Raw genomic sequence first — 14,281 nt, 5'->3', positions numbered from 1 at the left:
TATTCTGAGTTCTTGTTAAAGATGAAAAGCAACGTTTGTTTTTTAGCAGATGCAATGTATGCGTTGCTATGGAAGAACGATATACCAAAGAACGAAATAGTTACATTTCAATGTGAACATGCAATGGCTTCGATTTGCAGTTGTATAAATCAATTACAAGGCTTGTACCTGGTCAAAACAAAAATGATAAAACAAAGAAGAAAAATAATTATCATTTAGATCTTTTTTGGACATATACGTAGAAATATTTAGAAAACTCTTAAAAGGGTCAATTGCAAATGCAGCCAAAAGTGCGGTCATGCACTAAAATAGATGCAAATGTTTCACTGACTGATGCCATTCATTAAAGCAGTGATCCCCAACCAGTAGCTCGCGAGCCACATGTTGCTCACCAACCCCTTGGATGTTGCTCCCAGTGGCCTTAAAGCAGGGGCTAATTTTTTAATTCCAGGCTTGGAGGCAACTTTTGGTTGCATAAAAACCAGGTGTTCTGCCAAATAGAGCCTCCTGTAGGCTAGCAATCCATATAGGGGCAACCAAACAGCATATAACAGCCCTTATTTGACATCCCCATGGACTTTTTCATGCTTGTGTTGCTCTCTAATTCTTTTTTACACTCAAATGTGGCTCACAAGTAAAAAAAGGTTGGGGACCCCTGCATTAAAGGAACATGCGCTCAAACATGCTCCTTGCACTTCCGTATAGTTCTGAAATGTGCCATTGTGTCCATTTTGAATTTTCTGCTGAATAGTGTGCAAGTGAGTCTATTGATGCTCGGTCATCTAAATCCCTGGGTTCCTAGAGTGTGTTGCATCAGCAGGCGCAGCAGATTTGTGCCAAAAACCTGTGCCGCGTTAAGGTAATTTTCATGCCGCATGCCAGGAGTGGCACAATTTTCACTGAAAATGTTAGTTGCAATTTGCATCATTATTTGTGAACATGTGCATGCACGCAATATGTGTTGGTTTTTGCGCATCTGGTGAAACTTAAGTGGCCGCAACTCCCCACAAACCCCAAATCACATTGGGATGGGGCTGTGGTTGGCAAAAAACATACCCATTTGCTGCCAACAACTGTACTTTTGACACTGCACTGCTTCGTAAGTGACCCTTTAAATGTATTAAATCTGTATTTGTTGTGTTTGGGGTGAGGGGGTCTGCCATAGACTGCTTCAGGTCTTTCACCCATAATCTTGCTATGAAATGATTAAAAAGTAAGTGATGAGAGATGTTTTTGCCCAATAATACATGCTTCCAATATGAGCACGTCATACAGTGCTGTGAGTATTTATGGATAGGGTTGCTACCCGTATGTTACGGCCTAGCCGGTAAAATACTTGCCAAGGCTAGGGCCTTAAATCTAGCAAAAGCATACACTTTTTCTCTTCCAATATCCTCCATGAGCAAGTTTGACATTATAGCCCCACCCTGTTTGCCAATAACACCACCCCTGTGACACCCCAAATTGTCCCCTTTGTCACTACTTCCCCTCTGCTTCCCGATAAATAATTTCTCCAAAGGTGACAACTCTATTTATGGATCTCAGTTCAGGCATAAAGGGATTCTGTCATGATTTTTATGGTGTAGTTTTTACTTCTAAATAACACTGTTTACACTGCAAATATTTTACTCTACCATATAAAATTTCATTCCTAACCCAACAAGTGTATTTTTTAGTTGTAATATTGGTGTGTAGGCAGCCTTCTCAGGTCATTTTGCCTGGTTATGTGCTTTCAGAAAGAGCCAGTGCTACACTATGGAACTGTTTTTTGGCAGGCTGTTTCTCCTACTCAATGTAACTGAAGGAGTCACAGTGAGACATGGATTTTTACTATTGAGTACTATTCTAATACAGTATCTACCAGGGAGCTGCTATCTGGTTACCTTGCCATTGTTCTGTTGCTGGGGGGAAAGGGAGGGGGTGCTATCACTCCAACCTGCAGTACAGCAGTAAAGAGTGACTGAAGTTTATCACAGCACAAGTCACATGACTATGGGTACTTGGGAAACTGACAATATGTCTAGCGTCAGATTTCAAAATTAAATATAAAAAAAACAGTTTGCTCTTTTGAAAAATGTTTTTTTGTGCAGAAATCTGCTTGGGCAGATGCGTTTTGAAAAAAACATGTTTTCCCATTACAGTATCCCTTTAAAGGACTGCTGTTCCCTTTAATATTATTGCAGAAGTGTGCTTAGAACAAGCGGAGATAGTGCTCTTGGGGCAGGGATTTTGTGCTGGGGCTTAGCTAAAGCACCATCAAAAAGAGCCTTAGGAAGCACTTGGTATGCTTCCTCCTAAAAAGTTATGTTATGCATATTATGATGCAAATAGATCTTCTAAGACACTGAAGATGTTTTTGGAGAATTTTTGTAGTTACAGTATTAGGACAAATTTAGTGCTTTCACGGTTTAAAGATCTGAATGCCCCTTGGTTATTCCTAGGAAGGTTTTGTAGCGTATTTGTTTTAAAGCTTTCCGGGCCATCTTTTTCTGCTAGCCATCCCAGCAAAAGGCTATCACATAGCCTTATTGTGTTGACAGACTGTGTATACTGAATCCAAAATGAGGGCTTCTACTTTTCATTCATATTAGATGACATACAATTTCACATTAATTTGTTTGCTTATATGAACTTGCGTTATATACTGTATGTATACTTATCCAATTTCTTAGTTTTTTTTTTGAACAAGCATTTAGACCTCTAAGATCAAGTGCCAAGCAACATAGATACATTTACGGCCAATTTCTACATCCATTCATTTATATTAGTTATGACACAAAGCCATGAGCTGATTTAATTAATTCAATTCTTTGATAACTAGATGATTATTCATCATCAGTAATTCTCATTGGTGTCATCATAAGCACCATGTTGTGGTGTCCCTAATTAATATTCATAACATTAGCATTTAAAAAAAAAAAAGACTCAAGGTCTCAGCCACCATCATTCCTTCATCATGATACATCAGGCACCAGTTAGACCATCACCTCAGAGAAGTGTTGGCAACGGCTGAAAGTAGTTTCTATGCCACATGGAGCAAAGAGGCACAAGCTACCTTTGGGGTAAGCTATAATGCAGATTTAGGGACTGGATGGTAAATGAGTGGCAAAGTGTCATGTGTATATGCAGCTATACTGAGAAAAACACTAAGTTTTACTATAACTATGTAACTATAGGTTCCATGCAGGATCCTGGCACTTTGCAGAGTGATTTGTCTAAGTTGGGAAACTGGGCAGCAAACTGGAAAATGAGGTTCAATGTTGATAAAAGCAAGGTTATGCACTTTGGCAAACATAATATAAATGCAAGTTATACACTAAGGGGCCAATTCACCAAGCTCGAGTGAAGGATTCGAAGTAAAAAAAACTTCGAATTTCGAGTGGTTTTTTGTGCTCCTTGACTATCGAATTGGCGTAAATTCGCCTGAGTAGAATGATTCGAATAGATCGAGCGCATAAACGCTACGATTATTCGCCATTCGATAGTCGAAGTACTGGATCGAGCGCAAAAACGATGCGACTATTCGCCCATTGGATAGTTGAAGTACTGTCTCTTTTAAAAATACTTCGACTGCCTACTTTGCCACCTAAAACCTACCGAATTGCTTTAAAAGCTTATGGGAAAGTCCCATAGGCTTGTTTTCCAAGTTTTTGATCGAATAAAAAGGCATTCGATCGAATGAAAATCCTTCGAGCGAATATTCGATCGAGCGTTTTTCGCCTGGCGAATATTCGCCAATTCGACTATTCGCAAGCGCGTAAATTCACCCAAATTGCCTATTTGATTTTTTTTCCCAGTCCAATTTCGAGGGATTTAACCCCTCGAAATTCGACCCTTGATGAATTTGCCCCTAAATGGCAGTGTGTTGGGAGTTTCCTTAAATGAGAAGGATCTAGGGGTTTTTGTAGATAACAAGTTGTCTAATTCTGGGCAGTGTCATTCTGGGGCTACTAAAGCAAATAAAGTTCTGTCTTGCATAAAAAAGGGCATTAACTCAAGGGATGAAAACATAATTATGCCTCTTTATAGGTCCCTGGTGAGGCCTCATCTGGAGTATGCAGTGCAGTTTTGGGCTCCAGTCCTCAAGAGGGATATAAATGAGCTGGAGAGAGTGCAGAGACTAAGTGCAACTAAACTGGTTAGAGGGAGGGAAGACTTAAATTATGAGGGTAGACTGTCAAGGTTGGGGTTGTTTTCTCTGGAAAAGGCGCTTGCGAGGGGACATGATTACACTTTACAAGGACATTAGAGGACATTATAGACAAATAGCAGGGGACCTTTTTACCCATAAAGTGGATCACCGTACCAGAGGCCACCCCTTTAGACTAGAAGAAAAGAACTTTCATTTGAAGCAACGTATGGGGTTCTTCACAGTCAGTCAGACAGTGAGGTTGTGATGCTGATTCAGTTAATGCCTTTAAGAATGGCTTGGGTGATTTATTGGACAGACATAATATCAAAGGCTATTGTGATACTAAACTCTATAGTTAGTATAGGTATGGGTATATAGAATTTATGTGAAGGTATGGAAGGGTGTTTCAATTAACTATAACTAACTATGTAACTAAGGGCCATATCTACTAAAGAGTGAAAATTAATATATATATATATACATACATACACACACACCTGCAAGAGAGTTCTGCTTTTTTTTCCCTTTTCTTGTTGTTAGGAAGGTAGCAATCCTTTAGTCCATTCAAGACTTTAGTATTCGAAAGAAAATAAAAGGCTAAACTGCCCCTTTTACACTAGCATCTAGAGAAGTCAGAGATGTAGTTTGGTGCACACTGAAGCGAATCATGGTTCATGGTTTAAAAGTAGTCCAATAATCCAGGCACGGAAAGTCATTTATCTTCCAAAGCAGAATAACATAGACTACATTGAGACTGCTGCGTCTAAAATTGTAGTCCCCTATTGTCACCCAGGCTTCTTCCACCCACCAATTTAAAGTAGAGTTGATTTATAGGCAATAACAGCCACTACAGAAAATGGACTCATCTGTTACTTCTAGAGAACTGGGACAGTCAAAACTCCATCCCTCCTCCACAAACACATGAATGTCAACCATTTTGCATAGGAGCAGATGCTGGTGCTATCAGGACAAATTTAACAATGACCAAGCATGCCCAAGATCAGAATCTCCCTAAAGCTGGCCATACATATGGAGATCCACTCCCTTTGTCAAGGTCACCAAACAAGCAGACCTCTCCCTGATATGCCCACCTTCAGATGGGGGATATCGGGCTGATCAGATTGTGGGTCCTAGGGCCCTATGATCGGATCTGAACAAGGCGAAAATGGGCAGTCAGATGGAACACCGCATCAACGAACCAATGCGGTCCTTGATTCAACGGGATTTTTAGGTCCGTTCGACATCTGCCCAACTTTCAGCCAGATATCAATCTGGGAAGCCCATCGGAAAGCCCCATACATTGGGCAATAAGCTGGCAACTTCATCTGTCAGCAGCTTATGTTTGCCCATGTATGGGGGGTCTTAAAGGACAACGAAAGCTAAAAGATAACTAAAGCTGTTTGATAAGGCTGTTAGAAGAATCACTTACAGGGCAAAGTTAATCTGCTGTCCTTGGTGTCTAGCAGTTGAAAATGCGAGTGAAGGAATCCAGTGACGTCAATGTTTTCGCAGCAAGCTTCCTACAGGTTGCTCGAGGCAGCCTTGAGGTGTATTAGGAAAAATTAGATACCATTGCACATGTTTTTTCCCTTCTACAATGGCGCGCATGAAAATTAGTTAGTTACACGTCATCATTGACCCCCCTGTAAATCAGCTTGCAAGCGACGCGTCTCTCGATCTGTGGTTTTCATTCATACAGGCAGGAGCTATCAGGCAGCACCAAACACTAGCAGTGCACAGCAAGGGGGGAAAAAGTTTTTTTCAATGTTTTATGGCCACTACGCCTGGGGTCAGGGGTAATGATTTTTCGAACATGCGCAATAATGAAAGTGTGGAAACAGAAATCTATATTCCTTTCTCAAGATGGCGACCAAATTTTTCCAAATGAGCTGGGAACATTAAAGACGGTTCTCTAATTTAATATGCAGATTAGTGAGCTAAAGCTATTGCAATTAAGGCATTGGCATGTGAGCTTTTCAGGGAGGAAGTGTATAATTTTCTGCTTTACCATCAACACAGATTCTTTTGGCCTAAGGACAATGTATCTGCTTCTTAGATCAGAGAAGAAGGTCGTCATTCAAAAAAATATTTATTTAGGAGTGAAAACTGTAGGTGCTTTCTGGATATTAGACTTCACATGTGTATAAGCAGATATTACGGGTATTCCAACAAGTGGTAAATGAATATAACCGTATAGTAGAATTACATTTATTTTAAAAAAAAAAATCACAATTTGAAATGCACGTTTTTACAGTATATATGTGTCACAGGAAACGTGACACTTCGGATGCCCAAACATTTTTAAAAACAAATACATAGTAAGGTAAAACAGCTGGCGTTTGGCTCTTATTAGTAAAATACTTTGAAGTCAAAATTAAAATTGTCAGAATATATATTTTTAAATAAGCGATATCTATTTCTATGTTATTTGATAAAGCCACTGTTTTGCGGAGAAAATGGCCATGAAATGAGAAGAGAACACCAGCTACAAGGACCTGCACCAGCAAGTCGGGCTTTTATATGCCACAATAACACCACAGCTGTCAAATATCACTTTATAATCTCATGATCAGCATTAGAAATACAACGGTAAGCTACCTTAACAACATTTTACATTTCGGCAAAAATAAGGAATTGGGATGAATCTGCAGACAGCTCCACTCAAGGGATTTAAATAAAAAAAAGTGGAAATGTAGTTTTCATTTGCAAAGTGTTCTCTCATCTTGTCTTAGTCATGTTGAAAATGATTGTAGCTAAATGGTTAAAGGGGAACTATCATACTTAAATAAGAAACTTTCTAAATACAATCAATTAAAAATGTTGTACCGTTCCTTTTGCCTAGATGTATTAGAGCTCACTCTATTAAAATCATCAGAAATCCTGTCTCTCTACATGCAGAATTTGTGCAAAAGGCAGTTATTTTGTTAGATTTTGTTTGTACTGTTTTTTTGTTTTTTGAGTGAGCTCTAATACATCTGCTAGGAAAGGAAGTCCCCCTATAAGATATATTGGATCATTCATCTGACACCCAACTGCTGAATGAAGAGAAACAGATGCTGAGAGAGGGATAGTGAAGATAAACTTGGTTATTTCAGTAACGATACAGAACATTTAATTGATTGTATTTAGAAAGTTTCGGATTTCAGTATGATGAAGCTTAAATTCAATTTTCATTTTCGCAATAGTTCCCCTATAAAGGAGAACTAAATTCTATCATTCCCCCCACAGCACAGGAAGAGCTTAGACTGATCTGAGAACACATTCTACCCAAGTGACACACTGATCCGAGCAGTAAATGTTTTGATAAAGTTGCCAATTCATCATCTACTTTCACGGCAGCCAGTGTTAATAACAGGGACAATATCAAACTTTTGGGAATCCCTCCAGTTCGATAAATTCGCTAATGTGCTCCCAAGTTTGCTTCCTAGCTGAAGTTTATTTAGGGGAATATAATCCCAAGCTTTTTACACAAATGTCTCGAACAAATACTCCAAAATGGGATCTATTATCTGGAAAACATTTATCTAGAAAGTTTCGGAATACACTAATTCCACTTATTGTCTGTAACAAATGACCTATGCTTGAAAACATGGTGCTCCACATTACTAAAAGGCACATTATCCAGTAACCCCAGGTCCAAGGCAACAAGACTAAGGTCCCCTACAAGTAGATTAAGAGTAGGAGTATTTTTTGAGGATAAACCCTTTAGTCACATTTGTAAACTTAGCCCACCCACTATGAACAAGAGAACTACAGAAATATTCTGCAACAGCAGTGAAGCCTTCACCATGGGGTACAAAATCAAGTGAAACTGGTGGATTTACTAACACAGGAGCTAAATATCTCCAGTGCCATTGCCCATATCAAGAAATCAAATCTTCATTTCTAACTTATAGTAGACTGATCAAAACAAGTTGCTACAGGTAAGTGCCCTGGTGTTCTGAGCAAACCAAACCCATACAGTTAAAGGGGAACTAACAGCTGACTAAAAGTTCCCGTCATTTTGTTAATGTTAATGCACAGGGCAAATGATGCTGAATATGACAGCAAGTCTGTGCAAGTGATAAGCCCCCCCCCCAGCCTTTTTAACACGGGCTCCCATACTTTACATAGTCTTTTAGCACATATTTATCTGCCACTATATGGCGCTTGTAATAGAAGGTGAGGAATGACATTGACTATTAAGAGTTTCTGGCAGTGTAGTCTTCTTTCCCGTTGTGGTGCTGCAGATTCAAAGAACTAGACAATCAAAATTAAAACTGGTGTAAGCCCTTACTTTTTATGCAATCCTTCCGTATCCCTTGCTCCCATCCAAAGCAGAATTCCAAATTGTACTGAAGGAGGGAAACAGATACCACAAGCGCATAGATTAATTATGGTAAAAGAATGGGGCTTTACTGGCTGGAAACAACTTTACTATTAAATATAAAAGGAGAACATTAACTTAAGTAACATCATTATGATGTAAACCATTTACCTACTAAAGCAATTTGCCGTAGGTTTTTTAATTAACTTTTTGTGAACTGACAATAGCAAACAAGTTTGATACAGTGACCCCAGCACCCAGGCTTTGGTTGATACAGTGACCCCAGCAACCTGGTTTTGGTTGATACAGTGGCCCCAGCAACCAGGCTCTGGTTGATACAGTGACCCCAGCAACCAGGCTTTGGTTGATACAGTGGCCCCAGCAAGCATGCTTTGGTTGATACAGTGACCACAGCAACCAGGCTTTGGTTGATACAGTGACCCCAGCAACCAGGCTTTGGTTGATACAGTGACCCCAGCAACCACACTTTGGTTGATACGGTGACTGGTTTGATGCAGCAGACTGGAAGATGAATAGGAGCGGGTCTAAACAATAATGTAAAAATATAATAATGAACAATAGCAGCAAGAAAAATCTGCCCCCAGATTGAATCTGCTTTCTGGCAACATATTAGATTTCAAGTTAAAAAGAGGAGGGAATACAAAAAAAAAAAAAGACAATTGATTGCAAATTGGAGAGCAATGGTCTACATTATTAAATGGCAACATTAAATGGCAAACTAAATGAATAATTATTAACCAGAGCTACTGCTAATCAGGAGTATTTTTGTCCCATAAAGACATAATTCAGTTTTCATAAATTAACTAAAGGTATAGGATCCCTTATCCGGAAACCCGATATCCAGAAAGCTCAGAATTACGGAATGGCTGTCTCCCATAGACTCCATTTTATCCAAATAATCCAAATTTTTAAAAATGATTTCCTTTTTCTCTGTAATAATAAAACAGTACCTTGTACTTGATCCCAACTAAGATATAATTAATACTTATTGGAAGCAAAACCAGCCTATTGGGTTTATTTAATGTTAAAATTAATTTCTAGTAGACTTAAGGCATGAAGACCCAAATTACGGAAAGATCCGTTATCCAGAAAACCCAAGGTCCCAAGCATTCTGGATAACAGGTCCCATACCTGTACAAATAAAATATTTGAAATGGTTGTTGTCGTTTCCTTGGAGCTTAGAGGAACACATTTTCATTTCAAATCTTGACTTGCAGCAACTCATGGCCTCCTTTAAATCCAAGGGTTCAAAAAAGAAAACTCACTATTGCAAATGAAAAGTCACACAACAAGATAAAGGAGTTTGTGCCTTTCACGTAATTCTAACAGGGCATAAGAAGTCTTATTATTCCGTATGCAGCCACAGACACAATACATACCCAAGCACGTTTTCATTGAATGCAATAGTTTCACCCACACCAATTCACAAAAAAGTTGACATTTATTTTGACCCCAAATTTCCAGGAATCTGAGACAGCATCTGAATCTTAGTGTATATTTTCCTTACTGGAAACGACTTGCGTTTTCTAAAGACTTAGCATGACTTCCCTAGGTAGTTAACTGCAATTTAGGTCCCTTTCGCTGGGTGCATATATCAAAATACGTGGACTTAAATTTGCTTACGTTATCTTTTAAATAGAAGCGCTTTTACATCGGCCTTTCATTTACAGCTGCTCTATGCATCGGAAATCTATACTAGCAAAATAATCTGATTTAGATTCCATCTTTATTGATAACATATACACATATATACAGACATATGCTCTCCAGGCTCTGTAAAGCAAGATATGTACACCGGGCTTCAGAAACAAACTTCAAGGTCAGGCATAGAAGATAAGTTCTGGGATCTGTCCACCTTGTACGCCTGTCCCGTTTGTGCTATCAGAGGAGCACTGGAACTGTACAGTAACTTTGCCACATTGCACCTCTGTCATTCCCTCCTGTCCAAAGTAGCTTAGTTCATTACCATCGAGCACCACGCTAGCTGTGTAAAAAGTATCTGGCTCGATTTGGACAGGGTATTCAAACCAAACTGGAAATGTATTGCTGGAGCCATCTGAAAAATATTTGCTCAAATTCTGTCCTAGAATCACCCCCTGGCGTTTCAGTTCAATTTTTGCACTGTATTCGGCTGACCCACAACTGGAGCCATAAAGGCCAAAGCCTGCAATAAACACTCTTTTATCCACGGCAAACTGAATGCTGTCACAACGGCCCCTGTAACGCCATTGGTTGCTGCGGTAGGCACAAGACTGGAATCGGTGACATCTCAGCGGAACTAGACCGTTTCTGGGCTTGCTTACAAACTCTAAGTCCGGTTTCTTGGCAGCTGTATACCAGAGAAATATATCATTGGTCTCATTGACAGTCAGAACTCCTGACTGAGCTGCTCCATCTGCAAATTCATCAAGTGCCATAGCTGGGATGCGAATCAGGTAGAGCGCTTTGCCCAGGACCTTCCGCTTGTTCTCTATTGTAGGAGGTAACTCTTGCCGATGACATTCTGCTTCGGCCCAGTTAAGGGCTGCTTCAAAGACGACAATTTCTTTGGCATTTAAAGTCTCCCGATTAAGAATGCTTTCAAAAGTCTGAAAGTCAATGTCGCAAAATCCTTCGCTTTTCAAAGCAAGTTCGGCCTGTGCCTCGATCACTTCCCAGCACCTTTGGGTCAGATCAGGCTCTTCAAATAAGCAGCTCTGAGAGAGAAGAACACACGCGTTCTTTGCACTGAGGCTGGTCTCTAGGAAGTTAACACATGCTCTGGCAAGATGGGGGACGATATATTTCTTGGCTGCATAAAGAGTCGCCAGAACCGTATCAGCAGCCAAATCAATTTCATCGCAATACATATATCTAAGAAGGAAAGATAAAAACACAGGTTTCAGAATTCTCTGCAAAGAGAATATTATAGAAAATAAAAACATACAACATTAAGGGGGTAGTTCACCTTAAAACAAAAAAGTCTGACCAAACTAGAATCTACGATTTGACCTATGATTTAATATGATCGGGTATAAACTTGATAAAAGTGAGCGAAAAACCCAAATCGTACGTTTTTTTCAGATTTTCTTTCCCGAATTGCTCGATGTTTTTTCCCGAAAAGCAAATATTTTTCGGATTTTTGGCTAAAAAGTCCAAAATAGTCAGATTTTTGGACTAATTCCAGAGCATACCACAGAAACGTCCAAACAGTATAGGGACCTCTTCCATTGACTTTTATACAACCTTGGCAGGTCTGAGAAGCCGGATTTTTGGATTCTGACTTTTTCCATCCTCCAGTATATATACTTTCCAGTATAATAAATCTCAAAAATTCCACAAAAAATTTGGATTTTATAGTAAAAAAAAAGACTTTATTAAATAACCCCCTTAGTGTGTTATAGGCTGTCCTATTTGTAGTTTTTCATTTGGTCTTGATACTCCTCTTCTGTCCCAGTTTTCAAATGTGGGTCACAGACAAAAACACTTGCTCTGTGAGGCTACAGATTAATTTTTATTTTTTCATCTTTGTATTTAGGCATTGTCCTATTCATCTTCCAGTCTGTCATTCAAACCACTGTCTGGTTGCTAGGGTAAACTGAACCCTAGCTGCTGAAATAGCTGCTGAAATTTCAAACTGAAAAGCTGCTCAACCAAAAAGGAAATAATTAAAAAAAGCACAAAAAATAGATTATGTGCAAATTGTCCCAGAATATCACTGCCTAAAGCATAATAATCATTAATTTAAAAGTGAACTACTTCTCAACATATTTGTAACCAGGGGCGTAACTACAGAGGAAGCAGACCCTGCGGCTGCAGGGGGGCCCTGGAGGTACAGGGGGCCCCATGAGGCTCTCATTGATGAGCAATTTGAACATATATTGGTAAAACAGGACAAACACTGGATATGTTGGGGGCCCTAAAATTAATTTGCTGTGGGGCCCAGCAACATCTAGTTACGCCACTGTTTGTAACAGGGAATAGCAACCTTCATCAGTCCTGCATCCTCTTTATTTCAAGAGGGATAGGCATAAGATGTGCTGTTAGCTTTTTAGATTTGTGGTCCCCAGATTTTGTTGAACTACAAGACACAGCATGTCTCTACATTTAATTATATATTGGAGGATGCTGGGAGCTGTATTCACGCTACATCTGGGGTCCCAATTAAGAAACAGTGATCTAAATTAAAAGGAACAATTGTGAGTTCATTGCTTGGACTGACAATTGTCTTCTGTAAAAGTACCATCCTACCCATGTCTGTAATTCCTGTACAGCAAATATAAGCCCTAAGCAAACTGAAATTATTAAACTTAAACTGCACATGTACAGAAAGATGGTACCACACCATATAGGAATGGCAAACTGTACAATTTGTTACTAATCCAAACATTCAGGTTTATAACTGAAGGCATGTGCTTCATTTGCAGTGCGTTATTTACTAAACATTGCAGACCATTCAGCAAACATTCCCTATACAAAATCAATCGGACCTCTGCACCCTTTACCTGCCACTGTAACCTGCAAGGAGATAAACCAATAAAGAAATTGCTTTCTGATTAACACTTTAAAGTAATCCTTTCCCCGTTGTCCAGAATCAAATAAATCCATTCTTTAGAAAAACTTCCCTTTGAACTCGGTTGCGAACCGTTCCATTCCTTTCTACTGCATCTGTGTTCTAATAAATAACACTTCTATTCTTATTTCTAAATAATGGGAAAGGTGCAAATCATTGCGAACTGTTGTGGATAATGCTATACAATATATATACAATATTTATATAAAATGACAAGTGAGCACAGAGACATTATTTTCTTCTTATTTATTATTCTCTCGTTTGCTATGTAGCATTAGAACAATATGCCGGATACAGGGCAGTTTACATTTAGGCAGTGCTATTAATACTCTGCGACTGTGATTGCTAATTAACAGGTTGAGGAAGGGAGTGCTCATTATCACCACTTCTATTATTTTCTCCGCTGGCTCAGTGTGCTTAATATAAATGCATTTAAAGGCTATAAAATGATATCAGGATTTTGTGCCGTTTTTTACTAAATGACTGACGTGGAAACAAGGGCTATTCCCAGATGTATAATCTCCACTCTCTATATGCTATTTATAATACTATAATACTAAGCCATTCATTAACTGCTCAAAGAGCTCAAGGAAGAAACAGAGCTAAAGTACTGCGGGCTGCAATGTCGGCTGATTTATGATTTATGTTTATAGAATGAAATGACTAAAGCAGTTACGGCATCATTGGGAGATATTGCTTACTTCAGCATGGCAAGGAAAGCAGCAGGTTCAACATCTGGTATCCGGATTTCATCGTTGTCTTCGGCTAACTCTCCGTAGAACATAGCATGGAACACTGAGCTGCCAACAGCTAAAACATACTGCACACAAAGGTGTAAAAAAAAAAAAAAAAGACATTTAAAATATGAAGAACTGGGTAATCCCTACAAAAACTAAAATACAGGTATGGGACGTGTTATCCAGAATGCTCGGGACCTGGTGTTTTCAGGATAACGAATCTTTCCATAATTTGGCTCTTCATACCTTAAGTCTACTAGAAAATAATGCAAACATTAAATAAACCCAATAGGCTGGTTTTTCCTCCAATAAGGACTAACTATATCTTTGGACCAAGTATGTACAAGCTACTGTTTTATTACTACAGAGAAAAAGAAAATCAGTTGGATTTGGAGTGAAAATGGAGTCTCTATAGGAGATGGCCATTCCGTTATTCTGAGCTTTCTGGATAACAGGTTTCCGGACAATACATCCCATACCTGTACATTGAAAAACTCTCTATATGAAAGGAAAATCAGGCTTTATACTAGTGA

The 14,281-nt window shown here is 39.1% G+C and overlaps 1 protein-coding gene across 3 annotated transcripts in view; it reads right to left on the bottom strand.

Annotated features, from left to right (window-relative positions):
- Nucleotides 1–10,166: 10,166 nt before the first annotated feature.
- The window catches only part of btbd3.L (BTB (POZ) domain containing 3 L homeolog), a 16,320-nt gene continuing 12,205 nt past the window's right edge, over nt 10,167–14,281 (bottom strand). For all 3 annotated transcript variants that reach the window (XM_018262792.2, XM_018262791.2, XM_018262790.2), the window contains 2 exons: nt 13,713–13,831; nt 10,167–11,312 (listed from right to left, as the gene is read on the bottom strand). In XM_018262792.2, the coding sequence (XP_018118281.1) occupies nt 10,280–11,312; nt 13,713–13,831 (1,152 nt within the window). In that variant the 3' untranslated portion in view covers nt 10,167–10,279. The remainder of the gene's footprint in view (nt 11,313–13,712; nt 13,832–14,281) is intronic.

Source organism: Xenopus laevis, chromosome 5L (genome assembly GCF_017654675.1).
Source record: "Xenopus laevis strain J_2021 chromosome 5L, Xenopus_laevis_v10.1, whole genome shotgun sequence".
NCBI classification, from domain to species: domain Eukaryota; kingdom Metazoa; phylum Chordata; class Amphibia; order Anura; family Pipidae; genus Xenopus; species Xenopus laevis.
The sequence above is the reverse complement of the archived record's forward strand: the minus strand, read 5'-3'. Positions and strand labels throughout refer to the sequence as shown.